The 18,047-nt window shown below is 36.5% G+C and overlaps 1 protein-coding gene across 5 annotated transcripts in view; it reads right to left on the bottom strand.

Annotated features, from left to right (window-relative positions):
• Nucleotides 1-12,458: 12,458 nt before the first annotated feature.
• Nucleotides 12,459-18,047, bottom strand: part of LOC137629622 (streptococcal hemagglutinin-like) — a 127,430-nt gene continuing 121,841 nt past the window's right edge. For all 5 annotated transcript variants that reach the window (XM_068361126.1, XM_068361124.1, XM_068361125.1 and 2 more), the window contains exon 11: nt 12,459-13,314. In XM_068361126.1, coding sequence (XP_068217227.1) covers nt 12,743-13,314 — 572 coding nt within the window. In that variant the 3' untranslated portion in view covers nt 12,459-12,742. The remainder of the gene's footprint in view (nt 13,315-18,047) is intronic.

The raw sequence follows: 18,047 nt of genomic DNA, 5'->3' as shown, positions 1-18,047 counted from the left end.
ATACTGTAGTTTCTAGCATTAGCTGGGCCTGATTTATAAAGTCTATGAAATCCAAAACTACCGCAAACAAACAACTGTTCTGAAAGTGGTTTTGATTAACCAATGGACTTACAAAATGGAAATTATCAAATATATTACTGTACTTGATTAAATACATAGTCACGCAGTATCCATGCGCCACCCTTGTAGTTTTCACGATATTTCTACATCATTTTGCTTTCCCTTTGATCGCATCCCCCAACCCTGCCCTGACCTTAACTCTTTTACTCTCCACAGTGCATGTATAAGTACCAGAATCACCTTGCTTTACATTGAAAGTATTTTGGGCAGTGCTCATTTCATAAGTTGTCACAATGTTTTCATTATAGAACTGTGATCACTATTATTAACGTTAAAGTCAACAGAACAGCATCTCGAAAATGGACTCTAAGATGATTGAGAAAGATGATAACCTTAGAGCTGAAAAAATAAATTATCGATAAGCATAATGAGGTGCAAGTGTCAAATTCCTTGCAAAAATTACCGATCATAAAAAATCGACAAGGTAAAATTACCGTCGCCTGTATTTTACTGAAATACGGCTGTGAACAATATATTTTTAATGAGAATTTCAGATTAAAATTATGGTTTTTTTCTAGCAGTACTGTTGCTCATGTGAAAGTAAAAAATATCACCGAAATAACGACCCACAGGGCGTGCGACTGAAGCTCAACATACACTGCTTGCTGGAACAAAGGAGCATAGGAAAATGGTATCACTTCACATGAACCTCATGTAATTTTTAGAAGAATTTAAAACTTATGGAGATTGCATCACATTTAAAAATGACTTTCAATACACTTGCAGCTTAAGTCTTTTTTTAATTTGGTCACCTCTGCATAAAAGTTAGCTGCTGAGTACTTCAAAAGTTAAGATGGTTCTAGGTGTTCAGTAGTCTAGTCATGAAATCTTCAATGACAGTATCATCCTAACATCAAATGACATTGGAGACTTTTTTTTTTTTTTTTTTTTGGAGTGTCAAGTAGTTGGCTTCTTTTTGGTAATTTTTAGAAACCAATAGTTTGGAATACATTCAGAGCAGGCTATAATTCATGATTGGCCTTGCTAAAGCAACCCTGCACTCTACTGCATACAGTATATCTCACTGGTGCCTTTAATTATCTGAAGCTTTGAAGTTCTTTGAACAAATCATGTACTGTACAGTATTCCTGCAGAGCTTTGTGATTATGGAAGGTTGGGAAATTACCGAGATCAGAATCCTCTACTTCGAGTTTTCTATAACCTCAGGACAATTGAAAGACTCTTTAGCTGAAGTATTATATTCAGAAATGGAAGAGGGGTTAATGATATTGGTTCTTACCCTCTTATATGCATATTTCTTGGCACCTATTTGTACTCTTATTGTTTATCTAAGAGAACACTTTAAATGTAACCACAGTTGAAAAGCTCAATGGACCCTCAGAGGTTTGGTGTACATATATCTGGTAGTGGATGATTTTTTTTTCCATTGAAGTACTGTATTTGGAGCTACATATGATTAATGAACTTGATAGTTTTGTCCCTTGTAAAATTATCTCTTTGAAGTCTTTGCTTTCAGGTAAATGACCTATTATAAATCATTAAAAAATAAAAGGCTGTCACTTTTCTATATAAGGTTTACTCCATAAGGAGATACCACCTATTGTGTAGTACATTCTAGGTCATGCTGAATCTTCTTTGCAGCATCAAATTGGCCTCAGCTGTTCTGTACTTTATCTTGCAGTTTAAAACTGTTGCCTTTATTGCTTCCCGACTAATTGTATCAATAAAATTTTTCATACCATTCATATGCAAAATTATTTGGTCCAACCCCTATGATTTCAGAAATGTAAGCAAGATTTCTGATTTAAGTACTTCATTGTTGTTATATCCTCTTCAGAACTAACAATCTTACTATCAAAAGAATTAGTCACATTGCACCCAATAAATAAACTTTATTATTAAAATTCTGTTATTGCCCTGCTAGGATTCTGGAATATGACAATTATACATTAACTCAGCAAGAATATACTCCTCAGACATTTCAGGACAGATTCTTTGAGATACTACGGCCTCTTGCTTCTTTGTGGTAATAGATTCAAACACTCCGGCCATATTTGAAGACAAATACGATAGGTCTACCCAGAAACATGATCAGATCCTTGATAGAAGAAGACAAGCAGCTTTGCTGCTCACAATTGACTCTATTTTCATTCTGGTATATTGGCCTTGACCTTTGCTATCATTTGGTGTTTACATATTCCAGCATCTAAGATCAAAGATAAGGTTTCATCTGACACATCTTTTTGTCTAACCTTCAAAGGGTCTTTGATGACATTAGGGAAATTGATGATATTCTATAACCACATCAGACTTCAATAAAACAATTATGTATTTTGACCCGTCTAAAACATATTTTCTCTTCAATATTTTGACCAGACACAATGCAACCTGATAAAAAATTCTTCAAAATCACAGAAGATAGGGCCACTGAGATCCTATTAGGTTATGACTTCTTTGCTTTCTATCCATAATCAGTTCCTGAGTCTACACAATGAAAGTTCATTTTCTCGCTGCTCAAAACGTTCGCAATGACCAGTCTATCATCTAATAGCTGTGTTGCATTGCCTGGACATAAGATGGCGCCTGAGGCAGTATACACCACCATCTGTCACACATCTATGAAACGAACATGGCTGTTGAAGAAGTATCCACCAGATTTGTTAGGCTGTGTCCTTTATATAGTGTAATAAGGGATCCATAGTAACTCTATTCCTTCCCAGATGATACCTGGATACACCTTTGAACAGAATGATGTTTAAGGCCCTTTGTTGAAATAGTATGTAGAGGCATCACAAATCATGTTACAATAATATCACTAATCCTCAAGTCTTTTTTTGTCTTTCAAGAATTTTAGTTATGTCTTTGCATCAATTAGCTGTCAAACTTAATTCTTAGGTGCGAGTACTTGTGCTTCAGTTAGTGACAATGGTCAAATGTACTTATCTTTGTGATTTAAGACATCTGTGGTAATGTCTTGGGATCCTGCACCTCAATCATAGTAATTTGATGTTACTCAGAAGCCTTCTATTTTGATAATCTACAAGTGTCTCCAGTCATTTTAGATTCTTGAATATCTTCAGTCACCTAGAACTTGTAAGTGACTGGAATAAAGTAATCTGCTGAGGCAATTACATTAATGAGCAAGACTCTATATACTTCCTACTACTGTACTCCAATGAGTTTTGGATCATGCATTTTACAGATAATAACTGTTGTTACCACAAATACTTAATTCAGTCAGCTGCATGCATTAATAACCACTACTCTAGTCACCAAATTGAAACAGCAGAGAAGCACCAATGTTCTAATTTTCAAAATCTTTCACCCCATGGAATCATTTCAACAGACTCATATTATTTCAAGTTGGCTTTACAAATGACAAATTTCCTGTTCACAAGGAAAAGGTGAGGAGGACCAAAATATTAAGCACTACCAAAAAATTGCTTGCTTGTCATAAAGTGATAAATTATGAGAAAAAGCCATCTACATATTCCCAGAGGTAAATGATGAAGAAGCAAGAAAAACAGAATGACCATACAATGAGCATAATTGAATGTGAGACAACTTAAGGAAAAGGGAGTTCCCCAGTCATAAAAATAAAGCTTCTTATGAAGGGAATAAATAGCTAACCCTACCATGCCCTAGAAATTTATACAAAAATATAAATAAAAGGAATGTCAAGGTTAACACTTTCTTTCTTAGAAAATTTCCATAAAGTAGCATTTATTTGCATGAAACATCCAAGATGTAAACATAATGAATGGGAACTCCAGCTGCTGAAATCCACAATTACCGACAGAATCAAAACTTCTGCATGACAGCATATTCTAAAATAAAAATGATAAAAGTAATTCCATTAACCATGTACTGTATGGATAGAAGAGTACAACCAGATAATTAGAATGAACAGTGTCATAATTTCAGACTATAACAGGAATATCCAATGATTTCAGTATGCATTTAAACACAAAAATCATTTACCACAAAATATCAAAACTAACGATGACCCTACCACTTACAAAACAGTTATCACAACAATAAAATGAACAGGACTACAAAAACTAATAAATCAAAAACAAAGGGCTTTATGTAATGCATGTTTGTAAATCTGTTGGGCACGAGTCTAAATTCCAAGAAAACTAATATTACAAGATTAGCTAGCCTTATCTCTTTTATACTACACTATTTACATTACATACTGTCGTTAAAACCAGACCTAATGATTCTGAATACCTGACATTAGTCAGTGATATATCAATCACAAGGTATCTTTTTTTACTTGAGTATGAGATGTATTATTTATGTTGACAGATAATTAGGTATTGTTTGTATTAGTTTCACACATTTTGAGTTCATGATTAACATTAAGCGTTTCAGTCTATCCTACCGCATCGGAGCACTGCTACTGTATTGCTGAGGTATCCAGAGCTCACGTTTATTTCCAAACAAAACTATTCGGTCCTAATTTCCTTTTAATGTTATATAATTTATATATATATTTGAGTCATAAGACCTGAACCTGGAAGTAAGGTCATTCAGCATTGATATGCAATACGGATGGGGGGAGGGGGCGGCGATGACTTCGCAGTTGCACTACAAGGTTCAATTTAAACAGGAAACTTCAAAAGTACTTTTTCAGTGCCAACGTTCTTAGAAATAATTTCCTACTCGCATAGCAGAGCATCAGTTTCCATTTAGTATTCAGGTATTGCGCTATCTAGTAAGGTACCTGAATGGTCATCGAGGCAATATTGTTGAAAAGGCTCCTAACAAGTGGCAGCATTTTAGCCAAAGACATGATTCTTTAGTTCTATAGTTTGACCAATTTCAAAATTCTCCTTTTGAAAGTAATCTTTTCAAAATTACCTTCAGTATAAGAATAAGAAAATGACCAAAATCAGTCTGACGTTATAAACAAATACCGTATTAGTTTTGGTTGGACTATAACACGTTTTCCCTATGAATTACTGAACAGTGTTTTCCAACAACTTTTGTTGCTTCCAAATCCTAAAGTTCCACGGAAAACCAATCTACGTGACACGAGACAGATAGTTCTTACGTTTTTTATATGATGTGTTATACAACACTATTTTTTTATAGAACAGATCACATTCCTCATGGTAATAGAGTACATGGAAAAAAAATGCTTCAGTTGCCAATCAGTGTTTAGAATATGTTACAGATTAGCAACCCATATAACCAAATAAAACATTCAGGTGGGTAAACAATACAGATGAAATGCTAGTTTTCTTTCAATGAGATTGAAATACTAAAATACCAACAGATGTAAAGAACTACTTGCACATAGAAGAGAAAAACTATATAGACTTTAAACTGATAAGATATGGATAAATTTTTCTGGATAAAATTTCTATTACAAAATAATAAATACAAAAGGTATCAGAGTAATAGTACATCCTACTCCAAATATGGGAATATGTTGAATAAGAAATGAAAATAAAGCTTGAAGAAGTTAGGCTTATTTCAAACCCCAAAAGAAATCTGAAATAAAACTTGCATGCTTAAGGAAGTCTGGAAAATTTAGATACTGTATCTGCCTAGAAAATAACAAAATTGAACCCTTGCACAATATATATATATATATATATATATATATATATATATATATATATATATATATATATATATATATATATATATATATATATATATATATATATATATATATATATACACACACACACACACACACACACACAATATACAACACGGTAATTTGGTATCCATCGGCAACAGCACCACTTATCATCTTGTAATTTGAAAACTACGATCTGAACAAAAAATACTGATATAAAATTTAGTACTGAACTTGAAGCATGTAGCTAAAAGGGAAATAAATTTTCCCCTTGATACAGGAGTACTTTAGGCACCACTACTGACAGAAAGCAAGATGTTTAATATCATAATCTCTCAGTTTTGGCTGTACCAGTATCTAGTTATCTATCTTGTGTTTCACAATACATCTTATCACTAGGAACCAGAGGTAGTAGGAACTACCTGATCTTCCACATATCTCAATAATAGTAATGTATAGAATTTACTTTAGTTTTTACTTGATAATTGTTGGCATTCACAATTCTAATAGGGATGATTATCATCATAGAGTAGCTATCAAGAACCAGTGAGGCGCAGCGAGATGGTTTGAATATGCGACTAGAGGGGATGAGGAAGAAATGTTAAAAAATGAAGCGGATATGGGAGCAGAACAAAGACCTGTAAGAGGATCCAGAAAATCAAGGAAAAAAGGGAGAGATGAAGACCTGAATCCGATAAATGTTCAAGCAGGAGTAGATTATAAAAATAAGAAAAGAGAACTCCTTTCATGCACAAACCCCTTATGGGAATACTCCGTGAGAAGTGTTTGTGATAATATTATAAGAACTGTCTAAGGAGTTTATTTATGAGAAAAAAATTAGGAGCTAAACGCAGTTGTATTTCTAGGTGGGATGAATGCTGAATAATTTCATAATTTTGCTGAAAAAAAAATTAGACTATACCAGTCATCAAAACCTAGATTTTGAGAGTAAAACACTAGATTAGAATCAAATATATCTCAAGAATGAAAGTATGCATTGCCGACACCCATTCATAGCATGAACACTATCATGGGACATAAACAAATAGAGCTCTACAAATATTAAAATAAGATACTGTACTGTTGTTGATGTCAAATGCACACGGCTGATGAGACTAGAGATTGCATGTAATTTTCATTCTTTTCACTGTAATTTATGATAAAACTCATTCTAAATGTTAAATCTTCTTGACAGTTGACCATCCATGTTTAAGATCTAATATAGAATATTCCTTTTCATGGTCTAACCACTGATGGTAAAATTTGGCTGTGAAATAAACAGTTTTGTCCAATTTTAAGACATATTGCTTAACCAGAACATGTACCTTAGCTACAAACACAAAGCACAAGCTGTAAATATGAACTCAATGCTAATTCTTCAAGTAAATTTTGCTGGTTCTTTTATAACAATATATGTTTAAAAAGAAAAATGTAAGAAAACTGAAATAATGAACTGTACCTCATATCCAGCGCTGATTAAAAAACCTTATGGCTTCTACTGCTATAGTTGCTACACGTGTTACACAGTATTCACCCCACTCTACACCTACCCCTGGGAGGATGGATATTCTGCCGTTGGATAAGAATTTCAAGTTTAACATAAATACAAAAATCAATAAGAATCATAACAATATATATCACCAATTAAAATCCCTTGAAATTAACAGACCCTTTTCTCTGCTACACAGCACAGCACACCTACCTTGCTGAACAATAAAATAAGTCTGCTCATTTGGCCAATCAGCTATCACATAAGTAAACCACGATACCGATAGCATGTGAATTTTTTTCAAACTTAGTTTAAAGTCAAGTTAGAAGAATGAACAAAAGAAGGCTCCTTCGCGACATATTTTCATCAAGTGAAGTTTGCTAAAAGCACTACGATCCGACGATATAATAAAAATTACCCGGGGTATAATTAATATAATAATAATAATATTGATATTTTACCCATTACAGTTTAAATTAAGGCTAATGACCAGGTGAGAATCTTGCCTACTTTTTTCTGTTTTCTCTTCAATATCTTGGGGAAAAAAATATGCAAATAAGCTCCAAATACCAAAATTATTATATATATATATATGTATTACTACTGGCATTGGGATACCTTGTTTTTTCATTTGCCATCCTTTCCATGCACGAAACTTTCTTCTCTCTATTCTAAACATAAAATGTAATCAAACTCATAATTCAATATTTTTCCTTAAATGTCTTAGTCAAGAATGATTGGACATGTGAAGAAGTTCGTTATACTTAGTCTTTGAAAAAATAAAAAGGAAGTTTTACCCTGAAAATTAAACTATCATACCCTCTGTGCAAAAATAAAACTGGCAAAACACAGCTTAAAGCTATTTTTTGGACAGAATGAGCCTTTTTGGATATAACATCCCGAGATATACCTACATCTTCCATTCCTCTATTAATGGGATCAAGGTCCAGTTCAGGCTATGAAGATCTGTAATATTCAGTAAAATTGCACCATTTCCAGAAAAGAGAAAGTTATCTACCTATATTGTAGTTAACTAAAAACTAATTTACATGTATTCTAAAATTATGAGCCTTTACCTAATATTCCCTTCTAATAAAACAGTTTTTACAGCAAAAACATATTTCTATATAGTCAATAATCATATGTTACATTTATCCGGCAGAGAACATAAGCAGTCGCATCCAAAAAATGGTCAAAACTGAGCACTCATGATTCCTTTTGTTGAGCTCTCTCTCCAAGGATTGGCGGAGTGCGGAGATGGGAGGCGAGAATGTTCTCCCATAATCAATGATATGTACATAGAAGAAACAAGTCCTTGAAATGTAAAAATATTGTTTGTTCAATATTACCAATTAATCAAAAGTTGATGAATTTACATTTGAGATAAAATCCACATCACCACAGGCATTACCTAAGGGCACTTGATGCGTAAAGGGCCAGAGGGGTCTTTATATATCGATGCTAGTTAAAATATATGAATTGTTATTATCTCTTGAAAGGTTAAGGGCATCTGACCAAGTACTCTTCACAGTGAGAGGGTCCTTCCTCCGTATTCATTGAAGGTGCCATTCCTGGAAAAGATAGATTATGGGGAGGAAGTATTTGATAAATCCCCACCCTTTCTTTTATAACTTGACCAGCCCCAACCTGATGACCCTGGAAGTAGTACAGGTAATATCCTTGGCATAGGACCTCCACTACCCGTCACCTGAATCCAATGTCCTGCTAAGCCTGTGATGTCCTTTCCAGGAGCACCCTACCCAGGAGAAGGGGATGGCAGTGGGATGAGTAAGTCTCGCCTCCTACTCCCTCTAGCCGTGGACTTTTTAGCCAAGCAATAAACCTTATGGGACAAAAGGAAGATTTGCCACAGCAGGGAGGAGCAGGGTAATGTGACCTGTGGTTGACATATGATTGTTTTCTTTTTTTTTTTTTTATGAATTTGGGCTATACAGCCTGGCAGTATGTTGTTGACCTAGGGGAACTGCTGTGAGGGGCCAAGTATCAAAATGAGACCTGTTCCCCCAGGAATTGACTGGTCTATGGGAAGAGGACAACACGTGTTGAAGCCTCTGGTCAAACACCTCTGGCCTTGCAACTGACTTTGATATTCTATCCTCTGGTGCCAGATAACCAATTTCCTTGAGAAAGAAATATTAAAAGGGTTAGCAGTCCACAGGTCCTTGGGGGTTGCAAGAAGAGAATAAGTCTCAAAGGTCATGAAAAGCAGCCCCCGTCTGCATTAATGTTTGACAAAAGCCAAAGGCTTGTCTACACTTCAAAAATGGATGCTTTGTCCAGATTGAATCATCCTCTTCATCCTGGAAATGATCACTGCAGAGGGGGATCTCATGTCAATAGCAAACTGGTAAAGCCAAAAACCTCCATCATGCCAATTCAGGAAAACAGCAAATTCCTTACAGAGGTTTTCCAATGAAAAGGACTTTATTGATGACCATGATCAACTATAGAAGGAATGATCCAGGAACATCATTGACACTGACCTTGGTGTACTTGGGTACTTAAAGCTTCTTTGGAAGTGAAATGTTACCTATGCTCTTATAAAACTTGCTGAACTTGAGTTCAAGCAAGGGGAATAGTCAAATAGTGTTCAAGATATAGTCAAACCCTTTAGCAGCAACTGTGTCCTCCATCCTACAACATAAATTCTCCCATGCTCTGGTGACAGACCTAACCCAATAAAAGTTGAAGCCCTTGATAAGGAAGGAATCGGCCTCCTAATGACACCCAACTTATGATGTTCCCACGAGTTACTGCAATGTTTTCTGTTGTGTTAAATCACTTGCACAGCCATTCCACCACCTATGTAAACAAGAACTTGTCCTGACCAGTCTTAAAGGGACCCACTGGGTTTCTCAGAGTTTAGTATAGGGACTGCTTAGCTCAGGGAGGACTCTAGCTTTGACTGCTTGGAGACTGGAACACCACACTCGTGCATGAAGTAAAAGCCAGTAACCTGGATTTACACTGCAAAACACAATCTGCATTAATGAAGTTCCTCACAAAGAGCACAAGTTGAGACACAAAGTTTATCAAAGCAAACCATTGAAGCACAAATGTACCACTAATATGGCATGTCATAAGGAAATACTGCAAAAACCTACACTAAGATGTAAACAAAACACACTGGTAGGCTAGCTCTTGTGAACAAAGCACATGGATGTGAGGTAAAACTTGCTAGGACTTCTCAGGAAAAGAAATTACATTTTATACCTAGAATACTATGTAGAGTGAATAAAAAAATGAAGGGAAAAAAATAGCAAAGGACTGACCTATGGGGAGTGATACACTGATACTCAAACAGTAGATGAAGAAAAGATACAGTTGCCTGATGGAATGAAACATGACCACTCAGATGGTCAAGTCAAGCTGTACAAAATAGATTCATTCATTCTGACCTTTTCTGAATGTGTTTGGTGCCATTTCACACTGGATAAAGGCCAACTATGATTAATGAGTTATACTGAATAAATAAGTTGAAAAATTGTGTGATGTTTGGTGCAAAAAACCCTTAGGCTTTTATCTGAGCCTTAGTTATTTTCTAAAATAAAAAACTGGCTAGTACAGTGGTAACGTGTTTGCCTCGCATTCGCATGGCAAGAGATCGATCCCCGCCCAGGACCGTGAGTTTAAGCTGTTTACTAGGGAGGCTACTGCTGTGGTAAGGCACCACAGTGGGGGGTTGGGCTTGCCCGGCTGACGTTCTGGTGAGCATCTATTCTGATGGAACTGGAACTGAAACCAGACACCTTTAACCTTTAAATAAATAAAATGTACCAGGAAATTTTGCAATAAAAACAATTAAGCAAATATAAATATATAACCAAATTAATTTTACTTTCTTGTAATACCTGCATTCCCAATATTTACTGATGCTGATATTATACTAATGTCAGTATGATGAGCTACTGAAAGTGAGAAAAATGGAAAAATTTGCCTTTTTAACCCTTTGGAATTTATATCACATTAGGCATTCGTCCAAATATACTTGATACTTAGATTGAGCCTCATATAAAAATATATAAATCACTAAGTATTGACAAAAAAATTAACAGAAATATGAGCTGTAAAAACAAATGTTTTAAAATAAAATTCATGGGTGAATGATCCCTCATTTCCTTTTTCTTGATTCCTTATTGAGTTCATAAAACTCATAAAATGCCTGTACGCCTCATACCTTACAAACCTCAAAACACTAGCATTCATATGATCTGCAGAAAAAATTAAGACTAAAAACTTCCTTTTCATAAACAGTTCTCTTGATATATTAGTGTTTATATCACTATTGCTACCCATAAAACAATCATGCATTGTAAGTAGAGGTAGAAAATTACACGTCCCAAACACCGTGCATTTTGAAATGGTTAATTTTGATACTAAGGAGCATATTTGCAATATATTTCCTTAATCAACAGAAACCAATAGGAGATTCACTCACCTGTGCATTACGTCATTGTAAAAAAAAGCAATTACAGTAATAATGCTGTACTTTTACAGTCATGCAAATACACAAACAGGTACTCACTATGAACCTACATTCTTTTAACACTGCCCTCTTTTTCATCTAACCATATCCTGAATTAAAACCTTGATAGTGTCAATACCAGGTGATAAGTGCTGGAAATTTTCAACCATTCATGGATCCATTGCTACTAAAACAAAAGATGTCAAGTATCGTATGTCAAGGAACAGAAAAACTATGATGCAGGAATTTCAAATTTCCATATCACTTCAGGGTGTCAAGTGAAATGTCTCCAGCTGCATTACCAGGAGGGAATGATTCCCCTTTCCACCTCAAAGTCTAAGAACATTTATTGGAGGGAAGTCGTAAGACGTGTCTCCTTCACTCAATGCATGTTTGGTGACTAGGTCACTTCACACTCTGAACAGAGACCCCAGGTTATGGGCCAATACAACAATGAACTGAAAAGTTGTTAAACTACAGTTCCTTATGAAGATATTTGTGACACTTTGTATTAAAGCTGCACTGGTGCATGCAATACATGGCTGAAACCCTGACTATGACATCCTTACCATGGGAAAGGGCACATCAACTAATTTTTTTTTTTGTATATTTTTTCTTTCCATATTCATCTGGATACAATGGTAATACCGGGTAATAAGAACTAGAGCTTCTCCAAATGATAACACTGAATCAGAGCACTTTGGCTATAAATGAAACGGCTCAACATTTTTGTGTGGACTAATGACAATAGTAAATTCAGTTACTCAACTGGCATACATCATAAAAAAGGAAAAAAAAAGAGAAAATATACAAGACAATACAGTCCTAATGAATATATCATTATATTTTGGTTGATCTAATATACACACAAAGCCTTTAATTAATTACATAAAAAACTTTTACTGTATTTTTAAGAATTCAATCAAATCCCTTTCCTGGCAGGTATTTACTTTGTTTTTCCAGTGATATGAGACATACTAAATATCCAGCCAGTACCCCTCTTTACACATACACTTTCAAGCTTCAATAGTCACAATGCAGTTAAAATTGCAACTGACAGCAACACAACAACTGCTCTAAATGACACACTTCACTTTAATGGAGAAATAGTGGCAGTGTCAGTGATGAGTCCAGGACGTTGATTCAATAAATTCCCTTTACACTCTGTTATTGGAGTTTCTGATTCACAAAATTCAGTCTGGCCAGTAGCATCACTAGTCTGAGACATGAGTGAACTGTCACTCACGTCTACCACAGAACACCCACCTCCCACCTCTGTGGCGGGAAATGAATGACCAGCACTCAAATCAAACTCGGCTAAATTAATGTTATTTTCTTGAACAATATTGGAGAGGGCTTGGGATATAGTATTAAGTTCTTGTTGATTAAATGAAGAGGAAATGATAGAGTCAATAGGGATGTTGCCTGCAACAAGCTCATTTAAGGTAGACTCATCTAAGCTAAGTGTAGTGCCTTCTTCTGTTAGAGGAGGAGTAGCTGAGGTGGTAATGGTTGTAGCTGAAGCTGCTATGAGGGCTGGAGTGGCAGCTGAAGGACGAACAGGGTGGGGAGGACAGTGATGACGAACATCATCTCCCTCTCTCTGGCCTTCCAAGTCCTCTTTTTCATCAGAATGACTATCAAACTCTCCACTCTTCCCTTCTGCAATGAAAAATACATTTTGCATAGCTAATTGGTACATCAGCAACATTCTTACACTAAATTCCATAACACAGTACAGTATGTTAATAAATTTTTATTTTCACCTTCAAGTATACATTAATACATAAGCTATTCCTGCTTGAAGAAATTATCTATAAAATCATAGTTAATACACAACCATAACTAAACAGGACCACCTTTCATAGGGAGGGTTCACATTAATGAATAAGTGTTGGGGAATTATCTGGCATCCTAACTCCAATGGCCATTGATGCAGATGTAAGAAAATTTAATCATAAATTGAAAAATTTAAATAAAAAATTACTAGAATTACAGAATTTAAAAGTGAGTAAGAAGGCCACTTCTGATATAGTTAAAAATGCCATCAGTATCATATACATCATGCCCTCCAAAAAACTTTGCAAGGATGTACCTACCATCCCCATTACAGGTTTCAGAGAGGAATAATTCTCCGTGAATACCAAGACTGGAGTATTAGATCAACAAATGTCTAACAGTCAAGAAGAACACACAATCAATATACTGTAGTAGGGTTGCTATCTGTGCATTGGTATGCCCAACGTGGAGTCGACAGAGAGCAGTCCCTCTACTTTTAGGCCTGCTGGCATGTTTCCAAGGAGAAAGCACACTTGTGATCTTCATCTTATTTCTGATCAATAGAATTCGAACGTTGTTGCCAAATATCATGTAAAAGATCTTTTGATACTAGACAAGGAGTTATTATACTAGAGTTAAACTCTCTTTAGAAATAATTCAACTGCAGCCTCTTTTGCTAATCTGACTGCCTCTTCATTTCCTGGTATACTTACCTCATCTGGAATAAAAAAAGCTTAAATTCTATGCGACTACTTTTAAAAATAAAAGGTTAATATAAATTTCTTTCAACTAATGGACTGTAAATAAAAAATTAAATGTCTACAAAACACTATTAGCATAAAACACTCTCAATAATAAAACTTATCTTGCTACTTAGTTCTACAATGGGTCACAATGCTTATATTTATGAAGCCCGAGTTTTTGACGTTTAACAAAACTCCTTGGAAGATTGCCAGTGTAGGAGACCCAAGACCAGGGTGTAGTCCCCAAATGGTGCTACCACAAATGGCGAGATCCCACTGCCACCTCTTTTTCATCACACTTTAATGTTGAGAGAAACCTCTAGTAATACATAAACTCCTTTAAATGGGGAGGAGAGAGGGCCATCATGAGACTAAGATTAAAGTGTCAAAATAACAAATTTTATTTATAAAATCATGTTTATTTTGACAAATCTTACCTCTATGTCACATTGCTGACAACCACAGTAACCTAGTGGTGGGCAATCAGACTACAAACTTGAAGTCAAATGAATTGATTATCTATAGAGCGTCTTCTCTAAATCTACATCCTGTAAAATAAAAATAAAACCTAATTGCGTAAAGACACTTCTACCTATCCATTATCTTAATCTTTCTTACTTCTCCCAGTTCTTGATATTATAAAGCAACCTAAAGAATAATATTTATTTAAGTGGACTGGCTTAAAAAGTCAATAAGAAATTTAGGAATCTTATGCAAAGATTTCCTCCAACATGGCAGACACCAAAAATTTTGCATTTGACTATTGGTTTTGGCTTTGGATTAATGCGTGCAACTTCATATATGAATGACAAAGTACCTAAATTAACAGTAATATTTGAAAACCATTATATTTTATCCATCCATATACCAAAGGTACTTCCCCCAACTTTGGGGGGTAGCCGACAACAACAAGAAACAAAACAAAAAAGGGGACCTCTACTCTCTACGTTCCTCCAGCCTAACCAGGGACTCAGCCGAGTTCAGCTGGTACTGCTAGGGTGCCACAGCCCAACCTCCCACATTTCCACCACAGATGAAGCTTCGTACTGCTGAGTCCCCTACTGGTTTCATCAACTGTTTGTTATTTAGGGTACCTTTTTCATCAAAATGGTTGTTATAGAAAAACCTTTCAGTCTTATAAGGAAAAAATGGATTCTCTCTTGATGCTACATGCTTCAAAACATTGCCATGGTCCCATTACAGCAAAAATCTTCAATTATTTATGTGCCTGCCTAAAGCAAGGTAGATTATACTAAAGAGAAAATCCCAATGTTCGAACTGCCTCTTGCTTGGAAGAAAATGTATTAGACCTATTGCCAAAATCTTTTTGTGAAATATAATACAACAAGAGAATCATGCGTCACCAGAAAATTCATTGATCGTTGGAAATATCCTGAATTGAGATCCTTTACAATTGTGACAAATCCCAATGTAACTTTTGGTATATCTGGTTCATTTGTAATCGACTGTAGCCTTAATTACAGAAAATTTACATTTATAATTCTTAAAAGTGGCTCCAGGCAGGCAGTAGCATTTACTTAAATTTGTATGACTGCTAGGCACGTAAACCAATAAAGACAAATTTTGTAGTAGTGGCTAAGCCTACAAAAGTAGTCACGTTGGTCAGCCACGGCACTCTCAGCGCGCCTGTTCTCAAATAGTTTTCAGAACCTTATTTATGCGCATGGGAACAGGCATTACACTTCATACATCATTATCAATTATTGCCTCCAAAGGTTGATTATTGGCACTAGGTCAATATGTGGAGGGAGGAATATTTGATCTGAGAACTTATTTGCTATTCTTCGGTCTCAGACGTATGGGGACAATAACTCATTTGAAAGCCTACCCCATCTGGAGGTACTAATCCCTACATTGAAATCTTCAGTTGAAAATGGAGTTTTTATGATAAAACAAAGTTTTGTGAATACTTACCTGGCAGTTATATATACATAGCTAATTATCTCTATTTCGGCAGAATTTTTCTAAACTAGGCAACCGCCTTATGGTGGTTGGGTGGTAACACCCGTTAAAGGGTGGTAGGAGGAATCATTCCCGTTTTCTGTTCTTCAGTTCATCTATGCCCGACCTGTCTCCTGAGGGGAGGTGGGTGGGCCTTCGAATGTATATATAACTGCCAGGTAAGTATTCACAAAACTTTGTTTTATCATAAAAACTCCATTTTTATGAATAGAACTTACCTGGCAGTTATATATACATAGCTGATTAACACACTTGGAGGAGGGTGATAGACAGTAAACATCGTTGGGGAAACAACCAAAAAAGCTGTAGGATAAATAAAACCTTGATTCCTTACCTGCTAAGGTAGCTGACTTCAAAGGTTCCTGCCTCTTGAGTCGCTTTCCCTTAGGAGTGTCAGCCAAGATGTGACCTGCAGTGCTGAAAACACTCAATCGAGTCTGTCAACGGGGTGAGACCAACAATCTGACTAGACTTCAGGACTACCTATTGCCCAAAATAAAAAACCGCAACTTTACCAAACCAACCACCTAACATTTGCAAAGTAGATAAAAATTATCTAACTAGACTGAGGTGACTGTACACAAGTCGAAGTCCTCAGACAACCAATAAAAAATACACCAACCTATGCACAAGTAAACAAAACTAAGGTTGAGGGGAGGTAGTAACTCCTTTGCCTAATACAGAAGCCGTAGCTACGTATGGTCCCAAGGTATAACATTTCTCATAATCCACCCTCACCTCTCTGAGGAAATGAGAGGCGAACACAGAGTTGCTCCTCCAGAATGTCGCATCCATAATCTGACGGAGCGACATGTTCTTGTGGTAAGGAAGCGAGGTCGCAATGGCCCTCACTTCGTGAGCTTGCACTTTTAAACGTCCGAAGTGTTCCTCCTCACACAAGAGATGCGCTTCTCTTATCACTTCCCTCAGGAAAAAGGACAAAGCGTTCTTGGAAAGGGGCTTTTGAGGATCTTTCACAGAACACCACAGGGAGCTAGAAGAGCCTCTCACACTTTTCGTGCGAGACAAGTAGGTCTTGAGGGCTCGTACTGGACAGAGCAGCCTCTCTTGCTCTTGACCCACTAGGTTGGTCAAGTTAGGAACCTCAAAGGTCCTCGGCCAGGGCTTAAAAGGGTTTTCGTTCTTAGCGAGAAAGTCTAATCTCAAGGCACAAACTGCCCCATTCAAATTGAAGCCTACCTGTTTTTCAATTGCATGGACTTCACTAACTCTTTTAGCTGTTGCTAAGGCCAAAAGAAAGAGGGTCTTCTTGGTAACCTCCCTAAGGGGAGCCTGTGAGATGGGCTCAAATCTCTTGGTGCACAGAAATTTAAGAACCACATCAAGGTTCCAAGAAGCGGGCTTTAACTGGGTCTGCTTGGTCGTCTCAAAAGACTTCAAGAGGTCATGTAAGTCCTTATCGCGAGACAAGTCCAAGCCTCTATGCCGACAGACGGAAGAGAGCATACTTTTGTACCCCTTGATAGTGGACACAGCTAGCTTAGCGTCCTGCCTGAGGTACAACAAGAAATCCGCAATCTGGCTCACAGAGGTAGTGGATGAGGAAATCTTGTGCTTCCTACACCAAGCCCTAAAAGTCTCCCACTTGGACTGGTAGACCCTCTGCGAAGAGACCCTCCTCGCTCTGGCGATAGCTTTCGCAGCTTGCGCTGAAAAGCCTCTCGATCTGACGAGCTTCTCGATAGTCTGAAGGCAGTCAGATTGAGAGCGAGGGGGTTTTGATGATATCTCTCGAAGTGGGGTTGTCTGAGCAGATTTGGACTTGCAGGGAGGCTTCTTGGAAAGTCCATCAACAAGTCCACCACCTCCGTAAACCATTCCCTCATCGGCCAGAACGGAGCTATCAGGATCATCTGTCCCGAATCGAGG

This window comes from Palaemon carinicauda, chromosome 37, assembly GCF_036898095.1.
Source record: "Palaemon carinicauda isolate YSFRI2023 chromosome 37, ASM3689809v2, whole genome shotgun sequence".
NCBI classification, from domain to species: Eukaryota; Metazoa; Arthropoda; class Malacostraca; order Decapoda; family Palaemonidae; genus Palaemon; species Palaemon carinicauda.
Note: the sequence above shows the minus strand (reverse complement) of the source record. Positions and strands in the feature narration are given on the sequence as shown.